We start from the raw sequence: 17,714 nt of genomic DNA, 5'->3' as shown, positions 1-17,714 counted from the left end.
TAGAGAGTATACTCTTTATAGTTTTGTTTCCACTCTCCTCACATAAATCTCTTTTATACTTTTGCGATGTGTTCCAAAAAGTGCAGGCATTTTTGATTCAACAACCTGAGAGCACAAAAGCTGTATATTGAAGAAAGCTTTTAAGATGTACATCCACACATGATATATTTTTTAATTAAACCACCAGAAACAGAGGAAATAAGTAGTTGGTGCAGTTGAGTCAAACCTTAGGATCCTTAATTCCAGCCCTGAATGTGTGTCTATATATAATACACATTACATATTCTTATATGTATACATATATAACACATTAAATAGACATATATACTTACATATATACTTATCTCCTGATGTTTCAGACTAGAGCATTAAATAAAGTTACTTTTCTCTCTCCCCCTACTGTGTATGTTAGCCAACTCCAACATCTCTGATGCCCCCTTCATTTCACATATTTTAATTACTCCTAAAGGATCGGAACTTAAGAATTATTTCCATGTCTAAGAATCTTACTGTGGTGACTGGCCACAGAAGAAAGACCAGGTTTTCTTCATTATTCTGTAAGAAGAATAAAACAGTCTTCCAAAAAAGGAATAGATGATATCCTCAATTGAATCTCAAGAAAACTATTATTGTAATTATCTTTGATTTGGGTATTCTCATTTTACGAATTGAGATGGCAACTTCTTGAATACTTTTGATTCCTCTAAAAGTGAGTCATTACTTAAAACTTAAACATTAGAAGTATGTATGTAAAAGTGTATTTCCTAGCTAGTTAGTTATCTATATTTTTATACATTCTTGAGACTTAAAATTGAGGTATTTGGAATCTGTGCTTTTTTTAAAAAAATACCATACCTATTGTCATTTGAGTATTTGATTGCTCTTATATAGTGATGAAGAGAATTTCATAATTTAAGAAGTTAAATCTCAGAAATTTTTGTTGAGAAAATGTTTCTTGATCATTTTAATGAAAAATGATAAAATGATCCTTGATTTTTAAATTCTTGTACTCTTTTTTAAAAATTAGATTCCCTAAAATTTTGTATAATCACTTGTACACAGCTTCTATAGTAAAAATCATTCACATGTACTATTTTTATTTTCAAAGATTCTTCTCTTTTCTTTCAAGCTTCTTCATTCAACCCATTTATCTTCCCAATCTTTGTGAGCAGGATTCTATTGTATTACTTTTCTTCAATTAGGAACACAATGAAGCATCAGCTCTACTTGAGTTTTTCCTATGAAGGGAACTAAGATGAAAAATGGCTTCAAGTCACCTATGCATTAACAACTCTTCAGTTAAAAAATTTGGAAGTTTTACTTTGTGCAACATAATGAGGGAGACAAATACTTACTTTGGCGGCCATTTACAACTGTCCAGTTCTAGAATTGCTGTTGGCATTTCCTTCTCACTGTTTGAACTTTTGCTGATTCATCGATAACTCTTGAATTCTTACTAAATAAATTAGACCCCAAGACACAATTTTAAGATGTTTCTTATAAACGGTACCTAACCAAATTTTAGAATTAAGAATAAATCAACTTAATACGTATTGAGCACGTATTGTGCTGTGTACTCTTGTAGGTGCCTGCCAGGAATAAATATGAAAAAAAAATTTTTTTGGTAGTAAATCCCTGCCTTCATAGAATTTAAGGATAGACGATGTTTCTGAAATTCCAGTTGAGGCTCTACTAAAGAAATGTCTATTGGGATATTTTATTAACTCATTTCCTGTTCTTAAACTCCTTAGCTGTTCTTTCTTTTTGAAGTTTCCACACCTTGAAAACTTGGACTTACGTTTTGATACTCAGTGTCCCTTAACCACATAGATCAAATATTATGGTGCGAAATACTTACTGTTTGAATAAACTGTACTCTTGTTTTCATTATTTTAGATTGTCCTAGACTATATAATTCTGGGTAATGGTGTACATTGACAATTTCTGAACAAACAAATAAACCCTCTCAAAGACAAGCAAATATAGTTATATTCAACTGTTGAAGGGTGTCACAGTATGAGTTAAATGTACTGAACTTCTCTAAGAAACAGTCTTGATTAACTAATGTAGTAATCTGCTTTCTAACATTCAAAATGATTTTCTCTGGGAGCAAAATCATTTTGCAAGTCAAATGCAACACTTAACTTTTGCATTTGAAGGACTGTTTAACTATTAATCAGTAAATATGTGCATCATTCACAAATAGAAGGTAAGTACTCAAATCTATTTTCTCATAAAACCTGAATTTCATATTTTAAAGGTAGGCATAAAGTTGGGCTTTTTTGATGTTCAGTGTTATGCCCATTAGATAAAAAATGTAAGATATTGACTGATTAAAAATTAAATTAAAAATTTAACAAGAAAAGAAAGTAATAGACAATATCAGTATGGTAAAGTAAGATCTACACTAGTTATCATTAGAGCAACTCAAATTTGTACATACTGTATGATTCACAATGTATAGTCACATATTAATATTTTGCATGATCATACTTTACAACTATGAATAAACGGATCAATTAAACATCAATTTAAATGCTAAAGCAGATGAAAGTTATTTTAGTAGCACACCGATAGACTGAGTCATTTGTTCTCATAAATACTGCTTAATTTGAGGACAATGGGAACTGTTTAAAACTGATTTCATAAAGCCTGAAACCACTTTGAAATTTGAGCAACACCAAATGTTGAAATAAATTTCCTGTTCTGGTAAATTTAAAGGACTACATTAACATGATAATTTGTCTCCTAAAACAATGCCTTAGGACCCACAATAACAAAGGTCAAAATTGAAGGTGAACCTGAATTCAGACTGATTAAAGAAGGTGAAACAGTAACTGAAGTGATCCATGGAGGTGCGTTCTGTGTGTTTCCTGTAGCCTACTGTGAACATTTTCAAACAGTGTTGGCTTAAATATATTGAATATCTGAGGTTTTCTCTTGGACTTTTGTTTTATATAAATTGTGGGAAAACTTTTCTCAGTTACGGATTCTTATTAGCCAATCAATTAAAACATAGTTTACCTTTTAATGGATATAGTTGGAATCGATTTAACCATTAACTCACCAGTTCCAACAAAACTGTCATTACTCTGCATATGCAAGGATGATTATGAAATATAATGAAAACAATCATGTCAATACAAAAGAACATATTGTACTTAGAAGAAAGAGTGGCCATTCTATAAGACTGACTGATAAGTCACTTCTAGGACTTATAAGATTCCCATTCTAATGATGTATAATTCCCTGGATTCTCCCTGAACACTCATTCCGCAGTCAAGAGACAAGTATGACACGGAGTGTTAGCTTGCTAGTTGGCTCTTTCCCTTACCCAAGATTCAGGACATAACCACTACCTTTTAGACCTCTGCTATATGAATTTATTTGAGATACATCCCCAAAATTATTATGATTGAATTCTGAATGGCACTGCTGTGAGAAATACATTTAATCATTAAAACGTCTAGCTTATGGCCATTTAGACGCCATAAGGGGATAAATCAAATGCATTTTCTTCCCCTATTTCAGAGCCAATTATTAAAAAATACACCAAAATCATTGATGGAGTGCCTGTGGAAATAACTGAAAAAGAGACAAGAGAAGAACGAATCATTACAGGTAATTTTTAACTCTGTATATGAACTATGCCTGGATTATAAAGAGCAAACCATATTTAATCCTAAAATATCTCTATAAGAATCATTAAAGAAACTAAGTCATTTTCTTAGTGGTTACTGAAGTTACTTTATTTCTTTTTTGGTAGAAATAATACTAATCCTAAATATGTAATCTATGTTTTCCTCTGAATTGGAAATTTTGAGACAAATCTATAAGCATGTGTTTTTATTATGAATATGCATGTGTATTATATAATACACTATCTTCACTTTGCTATTTATTAATGAGTTACTAAATCCTAGAAGAAAAACCATTCCCTCCTTCGATTTTCCTTTAATCTTAAGGTCTACACATACACATCTACACACCAAAATAATATGCAAGTGTGTATAGAACAACTGATCAATAATTTCAGTAAACCTCTGTATCAGTCTTCCATCAGTGAATTAGCCTAAAATTCTGAATTCAGCTATTTTTTAAGTCTTTGGGAATTCCCTGGTGGTCCATGTTTAAACAAGCAGTCAGCAAATATGGCCCATGACACCTACTTATGGAAATAAAGTTTTATTGGAACACAGTGTGACCATTCATTTACACAGTGTCTATGGCTATTTGCACTCTAAAGGACAAAGTTAAATAGCCGCAACACAGACCACAGACCCCAGACCCATGAAGTCTAAATTACTTACTATGTGACCCTTACAGAGGAAGTTTGACCAGCCTTGTTTCAGAACCTTTTTTTTTTTTTTTTGTCTTTCCTTTAGGTCCTGAAATAAAATACACTAGAATTTCAACTAGTGGTGGAGAAACAGAAGAAACTCTGAAGAAATTGTTGCAAGAAGGTCAGTATGTCTAGAAGAATAAGAATGTGGATTTCTTTAAGCTATCTATATCAAAGTCTAAAATAATCTTTGAAGCCTCTTACACTTTCTACTCTATCTCATTCCTTTGTTCTAGTTCCATACCAACACAAGAAAAAAGTCCAAAGATAGGGAATGAAACTCAAATGACAGTCATATTGATTGTTTTGTTCTATATTTGCTATATAGTGTTCAACAACTTTGTAAGAAAATTGGTTTATCAAAAAGTAACACTAAAAACCAAGAAAGAACCAAGTGTTGGTCTGGAATTCATTGTTGGGCAGATGCCATTATATATCACATCACATCTCCTGCCTTTTTATTACATAAACCAATTTCTGCTATAAACATGTATCCTCTCAGAGGTCACCAAGGTCACCAAATTCATTGAAGGTGGTGATGGTCATTTATTTGAAGATGAAGAAATTAAAAGACTGCTTCAGGGAGGTTAGTAAAAGGGAAACAACTAACCCACTTAACAGGTTCTGATAACTGAGATTTTCAACTTTTTAAAGACTGAGCATTCAGGTTTTGTTTTGTTTTGTTTTAATTAGGTTAAAAAAGACAACATCATGTCTGTCTTAACAGACTGATTGGGTCAACGGTCATTATAGTAAGCGTTATAAAGAAAGAATTACTAGTTTAAACAGTCTTTAAAAAGTTCAATGGGGAGCAGTGAATATTTTTTTGCTTTGATACAGACAACTGTAAAGATATTTTTAGTATGTGAAAGGGGGATACTTTAAAAATTGGTAGTTATTTAAAGAAACCCAAATTGAAATACTTTTTATATTTTAAAAAATGTATTCACTGCGCCATCAATAATAAGAGGCATGTTTATGAATTTTTTAAGTGCATAGATCTAGCAAAAAAAATTGCATTTAGTATTTTTATTTTCCAAAACTACATACTTGGGAATGGGTTATCTGTTTCTTCTAACAGTTTGAGTGATAATCTATACCTGGAGCTGTAAATTATTTTGCATATGAAATTAATTTTAATATTTAAAATATGGAATGTTCTCTGCCTGTGGCGTTAAAAGGACCTACTTTTAAAAGGAAAGAAGAAAAAAAAGAATTCAAAATCTTACACAAACTCTCAATGGTAATTACTCAAAGAAATAGTAAATGTTAATAAAGTATAATTTGGGTAATTGGTATTTGAATAAATTAATTTCTAGTTCATTTTCTTAACAATAAAAGAATTTAAGGTAAGAAATTGTTTTAGAGAAACAAGTATTTAAATTATCTAGAAAAATCAAATATGCTCTTTGAAATATACTGTGAATTGATAAACACTAAATTGAAGTTCAATGTTTATCCAAAGTATGGTCCCAATGGGTTTTATGCTTAAAATTTTAAAAATTGTAGTACTACGTCCAAGAAGTTGTAAATTCTCTTGGGACCGTGTATATTTTTGGCAATTATTGTTTCCTTATTCTTTATTTTTATATAGGTAGAATCTCTTACATAGTATTGATACTGTTCAGTGATAGTAAAAATAAATAATTTTTATTGAACCAATGATTGAATTTCCCCTCAATAGAAAAATTTGTGTCTGAAAAATACAAGATTTCCTTTCAGACTGTAGGGAATATGTGACACTCCCAAAGACACAACAGAACCAGTTTCCTGTGAGATCTAATACAGAATTTACTCATCTACCTCTAAATGCTTAACACTGTACTAGAAAAAGGTAGGGATTTGAGGGAAGACGTGAAGACATGAAAATTAAGCTGAATTCTTTTTTTTTTTTCAGTCCTTGCCATAGTAAGCGGCTTTGTAGAATGGCAGTGCTTTGTAGAGAATGAACCAATTAGTAACTGCACTTGTATATATTGCTTTAATTTATTTAGGCTTAAACTTCGGTAAGTATGTTTTCCTCCCCTTCAATAAGCCCCCATTAACAAGTCCATTATAAATAACGAACTAAGTACTGAAGACTAACTTCAGCCAAGAGAAGATAATACCTGTTACAAGAATAAGATACTCTGATTTTTGCTAATGGAATCTTTCTTTAACTCTGGTTTATGTTCATCCCAAAGGTTGATTCCTTTAGTTCCCAGTATTTGGTTTCTCCACATATTCATAACACGTTGGTTTTGTCAATGTCACAACATAAGTTTTTATCAAAACATTTCCAAGGGTTTTTTTTTTTTTTTCTCATAAGAAAGACAATATAAGCAGTATAGTTACTAATATCTGGACACTAAGTGGACATGCTAGTTTTCTTTCTTCCAGCCCTTTAAAACCACTGGGTCAACCATTGGGTCAACACTGAGTAACAAGTGTCTCTTGTCTAGATCCCAAGAGACACCAATTTACAAAGAAGCTGGTGTAAATAAAGATTATGTCATGCAAGATTGGTTTTTTTTTTTCTTTCAGAGTATTGATAATTGATCTATAGGTAAATGTGATCTTCATCTCAAAGCTTGGAGTTTTCTATCTGAACTGCTCATATTGTGGTACATATAGTACATTTTGATGAACTGAGTGTATTCCTCAATCATTTAGGTCATGCTTATTAAAATGGCTAAGTGGTCAGTTTGGTACTAATATTATGATCTGTCATTGAAACACTTCAGACCACTTAACTAAAAATTTTTCTCATAAAATGTGTGGAGTTTTTCACTCTTGTCTTAGATAGAACTACATTTACTGAAACTACTAAAGTAATTAAGGGAGAACAGCAAAGTCGTAGGCTATGGAGAAAGGAACAACAACAAAAAGTTATCTGGGAAGGTTTTGACAAATCTGCCTGTATAACATGTAAAGATTTATGGCTTCTGTAGAGAACAGAGGATCAGGTTGTTGGTCTGGCTTCCAATCTGGGTTCCAACTTGAACTAACTTGTATTATAAATTGATGCTTTTCTTCCTTGCTTTCTTAATCTGAAAAGTGGGGATAGTAATGTTACCTACATATAAATGAATCAATATATGAAAAGCACTTGGAATAATGTTCAGCGCATATAAACTCTCAGTGATGTTAGCTACTATCAGGATTACGGTCAATTAACGTTAACATGGTCAACAAAGTAATACTTTACACTCTAAATTTCCAAAGTCATAGCCATGTAAAAATGCAAAAATCTTGCAAATAAGTGAGCTGAAGCATTTTGTATGTTTCAGGAAACATGCGGTGGAGAGGAGCATTTTTGTGGGATTGTTCAATGACTGATTTATCTTGCCACATTTCGCTTCTCTAAACACGACCTAATACAAGTGTCATTCAGTTTGAGATGGCAGAGAGCCACTGAGAGCAAATCTGGTTTTCTGCACTTTAATCAAGCTTTTCTTCCAGAGATGTTTGTTTGCCACAATGAACACTGCTTATTTTGATTTTATCATAGCCAAATAGTAATAAATTAACAAGTTAGTTCATTGGATATATATTAATTGGATGCTGCCAAATTTATAGAAGAAAATCTGAGTGTAAGTGCTTGTTTTGAAAAGTAATGTTGAAATCTTGTTTTAAATTGCATAATAAGTGCTCTTTGGAATTTAATAAGTCATTATAAACAATGCTTTTATTCACTGCTTAAAGACTGGATCCATCTTTTCGTGACAATATTTCATAAGCCATTTTTTGTGATCAAGTAAACCTGAAGTTAAGAAAAATATATCAACTGGAGCATATTCCATAATTCAGACTTTTCTATCTCACATAAACTTTCCCTCACTATCCAATCTAATCAGGTTTTCTATAGTTCTGTATTTTATTATAGTATTAATATAGTGTGTTAAATGGTTATGTATCTTATATTCTGGGGGGGGGGGGAAAGACATGTTGGAAATGTGCTATGTAGACAGAAACAGAATTCTTCAAAAAATGCTTAATGTTTCTTTCCCTTTTTTTAAAACTTGATATTATACAGCCCAAAATACTGTTGGTGATAGTCTCATGTCTTATTTTTTATGGGATTTCAGAGCACTGAATAAATATATAAAACAAAAATTTTGACTTTATTGTTGAGTATAGATGATATATAAAAATCAAGAAGTCAAAACTTGGAGAAAAAATAAAGAAGGTAAGCAGAGAAACAAAGCCGCTATAGGGACCACACTTATTCATTGATCTCAAATGTCCAACGACAGAATGAAAATGTGAATTTAGGTTGACCAAGTGGTCTTGTCAATGAGTTAAAAGAAAAATGAGGAATTGGGAAGTATTTTTCAACTATAACAACAAAAAACTGCATTGTTATGAGACACTTAAAATTCTAAAATAAGAAAGCTTTTATTATTTTTAGCTACTTAAATTTTAAATGGTCTTGTAGGATTGGAATTAAATTTGGGAGTATGTTGGCACACACTTCCTGAATTGCTTACTGGTATATTTCTAGAGTTATGATATTTTGTTGTCCTCATGTATTATAAGTTGATCATAAATTAATTTACAATGAGAATTTTACAGAGGCAGAAGTCTGATACATCACAAATAGGAATGACTGGAAAAAATGCGTGGATATCTCTGGGAAGATACTTCTGCTAAACTTTATAGAATGTTAGACATCCTTTCATCATAAAGTGATGCTTTTCATAAAAAGGGTGAAAAAGTCATGTAAGTCACTCCATGCAAATATGGAACATCATCTGGGGTGCTACATGCCCTAATAAAACAATATGTTTTGCAAATAGTAAACATTCATTATGATATATGGAAAACAAATGTCTGTTTGTTGCCAGTGCAAAAGTCTCACTATTCCAAAAGAAATCTACATGTTTACATGATGTTTATTTAAAACTTTATACTCTTCTGCTCAACTATGGTTTCCTGTCTCATATTAGCCATAATTTCAAAGTATTTTTAACTAAAGCTATTTAATTTCAGACACACCTGTGAGGAAGATACAAGCCAACAGAAGAATTCAAGGTAAATATATTGACTATGGTAATTTGCATATATGACAAACCTTTTGTTGTATTAAGACAAACCAAAGAAAAGGAGAGTATTCTAATACATTTTATTTTGAGCAAAGTATTTTGATGATACGAATCAGAAAATAAATCTTTCACTATTAATAAAATATAAGAAAAACAAATGTTAAAAGAAAGGCAATTATACTCATGTAAAGTGCTAGACATACTGAACCACTGGGGTAGACTCAAGTAGAATTAATTTGAAAAGAAACCCTTAAATACCAGAGTCGAGCAAAAATAGGTAGCAGGTAGACCTGAACTCTGTGAAACTATTATTTAAAATGAGGCTACAGTTTGAGACAAAAATAAATTCCAAACTGTATCTACTGTACACATACAGAAAATGATTAATAAAGGTATGTACAAAATTTTGATATAATGTGTAGGTTATATACATGTATATATCACCCATGCACTATGATTTTCTTTATAACTTTATTTATGTGCATTTTCTAATCTTCCACATAGGTTACCTTACATTCTGATGCATTCAAAACTCAAAGATTTCCTTGTGGAACTTAAAACAATTACATGTTTGGAATTTCTAAGATAATTATATACTAATAGTCAAAAGAAGTTGAAGGCTTATAAATGCATTATAGGCATATCTGATTTTAACCCAGTCCAATCTAGACATTTGAAACTAAAGACTCAATTGTACACATAATTATTTTTTATTGGAGTAAAATTGCTTTACAATGTTGTGTTAGTTTCTGCTGTACAATGAAGTAACTCAGCTAAATGTATACCTATATCCCCTCCCTCGTGGACCTCCCTCCCACCCACCCCCCATCCACCCAACTAGGTCATCACAGAGCACCGAGCTGAGCTCCCTGTGCTATAAAGCAGGTTCTCACTAGCTATTTTACAAATGGTAGTGTATTTATGTCAAACTTAATCTCCCAATTAGCCCCTCATTCCCCTTCCCCCCCCGTGTCTACATGTCCGTTCTCTATGTCTACATCTCTATTCCTGCCCTACACATAGGTTCATCTGTAAGATTTTTCTAGATTCCATATATATGCATTAATATACGATATTTGTTTTTCTCTTTTGGGCTTAGTTCACTCTGTATGACAGACTCTAGGTCCATCCACATCTCTACAAATGACCCAATTTTGTTCCTTTTTATGGCTGAGTAATATTCATTGTATATATGTACCACATCTTCTTTATCCATTCATCTAACGCAGGACATTTATGCTGTACACATAATTTTTAACTGAAGGCTTTATCACAGATTTCTTCTAAACATGCAAATTCATCCAAATTTTCTAAGGAACTAAAATCATCACTTTAAATTATTATTTTCATATACCTTTGATCAAAAGAGGACTTGGTTTCATCATCATAACCAGAATATATTATTAAGAAAAGATAATCTAACATTTATTATAAGAAATGATGGTCTTTTATAGATATAGTTATGCATAAAATATCATATTCTTAAACACTATAGTTTCATCACATTTACAATCTATATGCTCTCCCTTCTTCCTAATCAGGATCTAGAAGACGATCAAGGGAAGATCGTCCTCAGTGAAAATCCAGACACCAGACAACAAAGTTTACAAAGCCCTAAATCAACAACCTGATCTTAAAGGAAAAATATGAGAGTTACGCTGACATGACGAAATGAACCACCAACACTAAAAAGCAATCACTGAACAATTCTGAATGCAAATATAGTATTTTTTTTTTCTGAATGAGAAACAGGAGGGAAATTGTGGGTTTAGCCTCCTGTGGGATAGAATCTGAGGGAAACGTAACACCTTACAGGCTTTTACATCTTGACATTAAAATTTCTGGCTAACTCTGGAATCCATGAGAGAAAATCCTTGCCACTGGATTAATTACAGTTCAGATCTCAGAGTGGTGAGCTGTTACCCCTTGAGAAGACTGAACCTTGAATAATGGAGAGATAAAATGCATGCAAGGGGTTACCTCTCAACGGGAAATGGATAAATAAAAATTGGTGCTCAGTATTAAAAAAAAATGTCAAAACCAAAACTTTTACATCAAAAAGCTTTGCACATTTGTAATACAATGTGGGTTTACCAGAAAATTATGTTATTTCTACAACTAATTTTGTACTCTTGAAATGTTTGTCTTATGCTTCTTGCAATACATATTTTTATCTCAAACATTTCAATAAATCCATTTTTCAGGTATAAAAAGAATTACTTCAAATTGGGTAATTCAAAAAACTCAAGGTTTAAGTTAATAAGAGGTTTGGACTTGGGAACAGGACTTTATACCTCTTTTTTTTTTTTTTTATAACAAATACTCATTAAAGGAAATTGAATGAATTTAGTGTTTTTCAAATTTTTAAAACTATTATGATATATAAATAATCATTATACAATGAAGCAATAATTAAACATCAACTGAGTACATAATATAACCCTGGAACTGTGCTAAGTTATGAGGATTCAAAAGATGAATTAGACAACTACTGTCCTCAAAGGGTAAAAAGACAAATCAATAATCCACAATGTACCATGGGCTATAACAGAAGAATAAACAGCACTACAGGAGCACAAATACCTCAATTAATTATTCCTAGGCTTAGGCTAACATAGAAGGAGCCAAAGAGATGCCCTTAACAGAGACTTGAAGTAACATAAGGGTCTACTGCATGAAAAAGGGGGGAAGAAAAATATTTGTTTGCTGAGAATGATAAAGAGATCAGTTTGATCTACTCAGATCTCAACAAATGTCATCCTTATCTTGGACTAGAGATAAGAGCAGACAGGGAATAGAACCCATACTGCTGAGAAACTGACTTGTGATAGTGTGATAAATTATATCATGCATTGAAAGTTGGTCATTGAGAGACTATAAAACTGAGGAAGACCAAACTAAAGATACTTCTTGGATCAGAGGCTCAGCACTAGAGTAATACTAAAGGATCTGAAAAGATTTGAGGTAGCTGAAAAGCATTGGTTCTTTGAGGAGCAATTGAGGTAAGGAAGCGAGATATAAAGTTCTAATGGTGCCACTAACTGCGGAAGTCCTGGATAGCCTGGGTTTTCCAGAATGTTTCCTACTGTGGACAGTGGTGAGATTTATGTCTAGCATTTAGAGCCCTTGCCAAGAGACAAAATGTCCTACCAACTCAGTACTCATGTAGAGAATCTTTGGACTACAATCTAAACTGGACAGAGTGTGGCTGTGATTTAACCAAAATGATTCAAAGGAGGTGGTTACGTAAGATGGTGCTGGTAGACTATATTACATCATCATCAACACAGATGGCTATTCCAGACAGACAGCATGTTGTTAATAATGCTCTGGAAGATCACAGGTTGATTGCATAGAACAAAGAGTATATGGATTCATTCAGTTAGCTCCCTTCAGGGTTTGCATCTGATAATGAACCAGGTGTTGCAAAGTTCGACTTTGAACATGGTCATCGGAGACAGTAGGGATGAAACCGAGGGTTTTTTTTTAAAGACTGTTACCTTTAATTTTAAGGCCCTGATGGGTTTTTTTGTACCATAGGAGAAAAAAAATCAGTATTTGAGAGTATACATACAAAAATCTAGCATATGTCTCTGGGAAAAGACAGCCAAGTGACATAAGCAAATATAAAGATAAAATTTAAAGAGAAATTATTTATAAAATAGAAATAAACAAATACAAATAAAAAGAAAGAAGGTTAAAACATATGAAAATAAACAATAATTTAAAACTGCAAAATAAGAATTTAAAATAGGTAAGTAGATAGATAGATCAATAGATAGATAGGTAGATAGATATCAATCTTCCTGGGACACTTTCTACAAATCGAAGCTGCAGAGTAGTATGTGCTTTTACACACAATATTTTTTCCTTTAAAAATTCTCAAGAGTCTTATTATCTCCAGTTTCATAAGAAAAACATGAGGCTTAATGAATTTACGTAACTTTTCTTATTTTGCACTGTACTGTTAAATCAGGCCATCAATCAGCTTACCACATGCCCATTACCCAGCAAGCATAAACTTGAATAGAGCAAACACATCTGTTTTTGAAATTGTGCTTACTCTGCACTACTTTATTTCAGCTCTTTTTCTAACCATCCTCTGCATAAGTGGCATTAAATTTAAGGCTGAATTTTAAAATAAGCCCTTCTAGTCAGTCCTGATGCACAAGGTCCACCACCCTAACTTTGAGAAATATCGCTTTATAGAGATTTCTGTTGAGACCATAGTATCCAAGCAACCAGTGATCTACTTTCTGTCACTATAGACAACAGCATTTTCTAGACCTTTTATAAACTGAATCACATAGTATGCATGGCTTCTTCTTTGGCTTTCCTTTCTCTTGGATTAATATGTAGGAGTGGAATGGCAGGACCAGACGAAAGGTATAGGATTAAAGCTTTAGGAAACTGCCAAATCATACTCCAAACTCCAAAGGCGTTCTATTGTTTTGCATTCCGTCCAGAAGTGCATGAGAGTTCCTGTTTCTCTTGCCAACACTTGACATGGTCAGTCTTTTTAATGTTAGGTTTTCTAATAGGTGTGTAGTGGTATCTCATTGTGGTTTTAATTTGCATTTCCCTAATGTATGTTTTTCATCTGCTTATTTGACATTTGTATATCTTCTTTGGTGAAGTGTCTGTTCAAATCATTTGCCAATTTTGAGTTGTTTTTTAAAAAATTATTATTATTGAGTTGAGAGTTCCTTATATATCATGGATACAAGTCCTTTATCAGCTATATAAGGTGAAAATATTTTCTCATAGCATGGGACGTAACTGTTCATTCTCTTAGCATTGTTTTTGAAGATACCAAAGCCTATTTTCTTTTTTTTTCCTTTTATGGATTGTACTTTTGGTGTCATATCTAAGAAATCTTTTATTAACCAAAGGTCACAAAAATTTTCTATGTTTTCTTTTAGAAGTCTTTATTAGATTTAGGTTTTACATTGATGCATATGATCCATTTTGAATTACTTTTTGTTTATAGTACAAGGTATGAACCGAGGTTCTTCTTTTTTTCTATAGAAAGCCAATTATTCCAGCACCATTTTCTGAAAAGACTATCCTTTGTCTACTGATTTCCTTTTATACCTTTGTCAAAAATCCATATATTTGTGTATATATTTCTGTTTCTTTCTATTCTCTTCCATTCATCTATTTGTCTATCTTAATTGAAATGTCACAATGACTGGTTTGAAATAAATCAATAAATCTGTTAGAATTAGTACTCCAACTTTGCTCCTATTTTTCAAAGTTGTTTTGGCTATTTTAAGTTTTTACATTTCCAGATGAATTTTTTACTCAGTTTGGCAATTTCTACCAAAAAAAAGAGATATCTGCTGGACTTTGAAATTGTGTTGAATCTATGGATCAATTTGGGGATAATCAAAATCTTCACAATATTGAGTCTCCAAACCATGAACAAAATATATCTCTCTGTTTGTATAGGTATTCCTTAATTACCGTACCAATGTTTCATTATTTTAAGTGTACAAGTCTTGCACATCTTTTGTAGATTTTCCTTAAGTACTTGATATTTTTGATGGTATTATAAATGGCATTTTTTAATTTCAATTGCTGACTGTTTATTTTCTGTGTATTGATCTTGTATTTTGCAAACTTGTTAAACTCATTTATTAGTTCTAGTGACTTTTTGTAGATTCCATCCTGTTTTCTACATTGACAAACATGTTGTCTTCAAATAAAGACAATTTTACTTTTTCCTCTGCCATCTTAATACCTTTAATATTTTCTTGCCTTATTTCATTGGTTGAAATTGAATAGTAGTATAATTTAGAATAGAAATGGCAGGAGTGGGCATTTTTTTGCTTCATGATCTTAGAGGGAAAACATTCATTCATTCTTTTAGCCTTAAGTATGATGTTTAGTTTCATGTTAGCATCACTACTTTTTCATAGTTCTCCATTATCAGGTTGAAGAAAGTGACTTCTATTTCAGGTTTGCTGAGAATTTTTATCAGGAATGAATGTTGAATTTTACCAAATGATTTTTCTGCATCTGTTGGGATGATCATGTGGGTTTTTGTTTTTGTTTTTTGTCAGTTTGACAATATGGTGAATTGAATGGAATTAATTTTGAATGTTTTGGATGTAAATCCTTCATTCCATTCACCTCTTTCATTCTGGGATGAATTCCACTTGGTCATGATATATTCAATTTATGAAAGCTTTAACAGTTTTCACATGTATGTTCACGAGAGATATTGGTCTATACTTTTCTTTTATTGTAATCTCTTTGTCTGAGTTTGGTATCATGGTAATGTAGACCTCACAAGATGAGTTGGGAAGAATTTTGTTCAGTTTTTAGAAAGTGTTTTGTATAGAATTGATAATATTTTCCTCCTTAAATGTTTGATAGAATTCACCAGTGAAATCATCAAGGTTTGCAATTTTCTTTAAAGAAACAACTAAATATCCAATTTCTTTAATAAGTATAAGGTTACTCAGATTATCTATTTTTTCTTGAATGAGATTTGGTAGTTTGTGTCTTTCAAGGAACTTGTCCATTTTACACCATTTTGAAATTTATTGGCACAATGTAGGTCAAAATATTCCATTATTATCCTTTAAATATCTTTAGTGATGTCACCTCATTCATGCCCAGTTCTGGAAATTTGTGTCTTCTCTCTTTTTCTCCTAACCAATCTAGCTAGCCATCAATCAATTTTATTGATTTACTCAAATAAGCTTTTGATTTTGTATGTTTGTCTGTATTGTGTTCCTATCTTCTATTTCACTATTTTCCACTCTTATCTTTATTATTGTCTTTCTTCTGCTTTATCTGGTTTTAATTTGATCTTGATTTTCTAATTTCTTAAGGTAGAAGCTGAAGTCATTGACTTAAAAACTTTCATTTTTCTAATACTATACTTTAGTGGTATAAATTCCCCCACTAAGTATTGCTTAGTGGTCTCTCACAACATTTCACATGTTTTAAAAATTAAATTAAATTAAATTCAAAGTACTTTCTAATTTTCTTTCTAAATATGTTTAAAAGTTCCATTATCTTTTTAAGAAATTGAAATAATAAGAAAAATATCTATTTACACGTGTAGTGATGATTTCTCATGTTCTTTGTTCCTTTGTGTAGATCCATATTTCCATCTGGTATCATTTTCCCCTTCCTAACATTTCTCTTAGTGCAGATCTGCTGGCGATAAATTGAATTTTTCTGTCTAAAAAAATCATTATTTTGTCTCTGTTTTTGAAAAATATTTTTGCAGAATATGCAATTCCAGATTGCCTTTTTAGATTTATAATGCTTTAAAGATGTTATTTCACTGTTTTCTTGCTTGTCTCATTCTTATTTGCTCTGTATTTAATATGTGCTTTTTACCCTCTTTGCCATTGGTTTTGTAAAATTTGATTATGATGTGGATTGGGGTGGTTTATCTTATGTTTTTGTTCCTAGGATGTATTGAGTTTCTTAGATCTGTGATTTTAGGATTTTTATCAAATTTTATTTTCTTCAGTTATCAATGATTTGTTCTGTCCCCTCCTTTCTGGGATTCTAACTACATATATTAGACTACTTTTAAGTTGTTGTATAGCTCACTGTTGCCCCTTTTATTTTCCTCTGTACATTTCTATTTTAGAGAGTTTCTAATTTTATGTCTTCATGTTCACTAGTCCTTTCTTCTGCAATGTGTAACTTGACCCTGAATCCATTCCCTGAATTTTTCATTTTGGACATTATAGTTTTCATCTCTAGAAATTCAATTTGGCTTTTTTTTATATCTTGCATGTCTCTCCATAACTTTTTGAACATATGGAATATAATTATGGTAACTATTTCAAAGTTCTCTGTTATTCTAACAATGTGCCAATTCTGAGTCAGTTAACTGATTGAATTTTGTCCTCATTATTCCCCATATATAACTTTGCATGCTAGTAAACTTTGATTGGTTCCCAGACACTGTAAATTTTTCTTGTTGGATGCTAGATATTTTGCATTCCTACAAATATTCTTGAATATTGTTCTAGGATGTAGTTAAGTTTCTTCGAAACAGTTTAGTCCATTCGGGTCTTGCTCCTAAGATTTGTTAGGCAGTGCCTGATCTGTGTATAGTCTGCGGCTAATTATTCCCTGCTATTTAGGCATGGTCCTTCTGAGTACTTTTCCCAATGCCCAGTGAATTATGAGGTTTTCCAATCTGACTGGTGGGAACACGTGCTATTCTAGGCCTTGTGTGAATGTGAGGTACTGCTTCCTCTAATCTTTTCAGATGTTTTTATCCTCTGTTCTCTATTAGTTTTCTAATATTAATGTGATTAATAATTAATAAATTATTTCTAATAATTTTCTAATATTTCTAATCATGTGCT

General features: G+C 31.8%; 1 protein-coding gene and 1 long non-coding RNA gene across 12 annotated transcripts in view; one reads left to right on the top strand and one right to left on the bottom strand.

The window, feature by feature from the left end:
* The window catches only part of POSTN (periostin), a 34,158-nt gene extending 22,512 nt beyond the window's left edge, over window positions 1-11,646 (top strand). For 2 of the 4 annotated variants that reach the window (XM_059903120.1, XM_059903119.1), the window contains 6 exons: window positions 2,766-2,855; window positions 3,532-3,621; window positions 4,386-4,463; window positions 4,845-4,928; window positions 9,314-9,355; window positions 10,908-11,646. In XM_059903120.1, coding sequence (XP_059759103.1) covers window positions 2,766-2,855; window positions 3,532-3,621; window positions 4,386-4,463; window positions 4,845-4,928; window positions 9,314-9,355; window positions 10,908-10,945 — 422 coding nt within the window. In that variant the 3' untranslated portion in view covers window positions 10,946-11,646. The remainder of the gene's footprint in view (window positions 1-2,765; window positions 2,856-3,531; window positions 3,622-4,385; window positions 4,464-4,844; window positions 4,929-9,313; window positions 9,356-10,907) is intronic. The other 2 variants (XM_059903122.1, XM_059903121.1) reach the window with 1 other exon arrangement.
* Window positions 1-17,714, bottom strand: part of LOC132352565 (uncharacterized) — a 534,321-nt gene that overhangs the window by 128,151 nt on the left and 388,456 nt on the right. The gene's annotated exons all lie outside the window — the stretch shown is intronic.

This window comes from Balaenoptera ricei, chromosome 18 (genome assembly GCF_028023285.1).
Source record: "Balaenoptera ricei isolate mBalRic1 chromosome 18, mBalRic1.hap2, whole genome shotgun sequence".
NCBI classification, from domain to species: Eukaryota; Metazoa; Chordata; class Mammalia; order Artiodactyla; family Balaenopteridae; genus Balaenoptera; species Balaenoptera ricei.
This window is presented reverse-complemented; position numbering and strand designations above follow the sequence as displayed.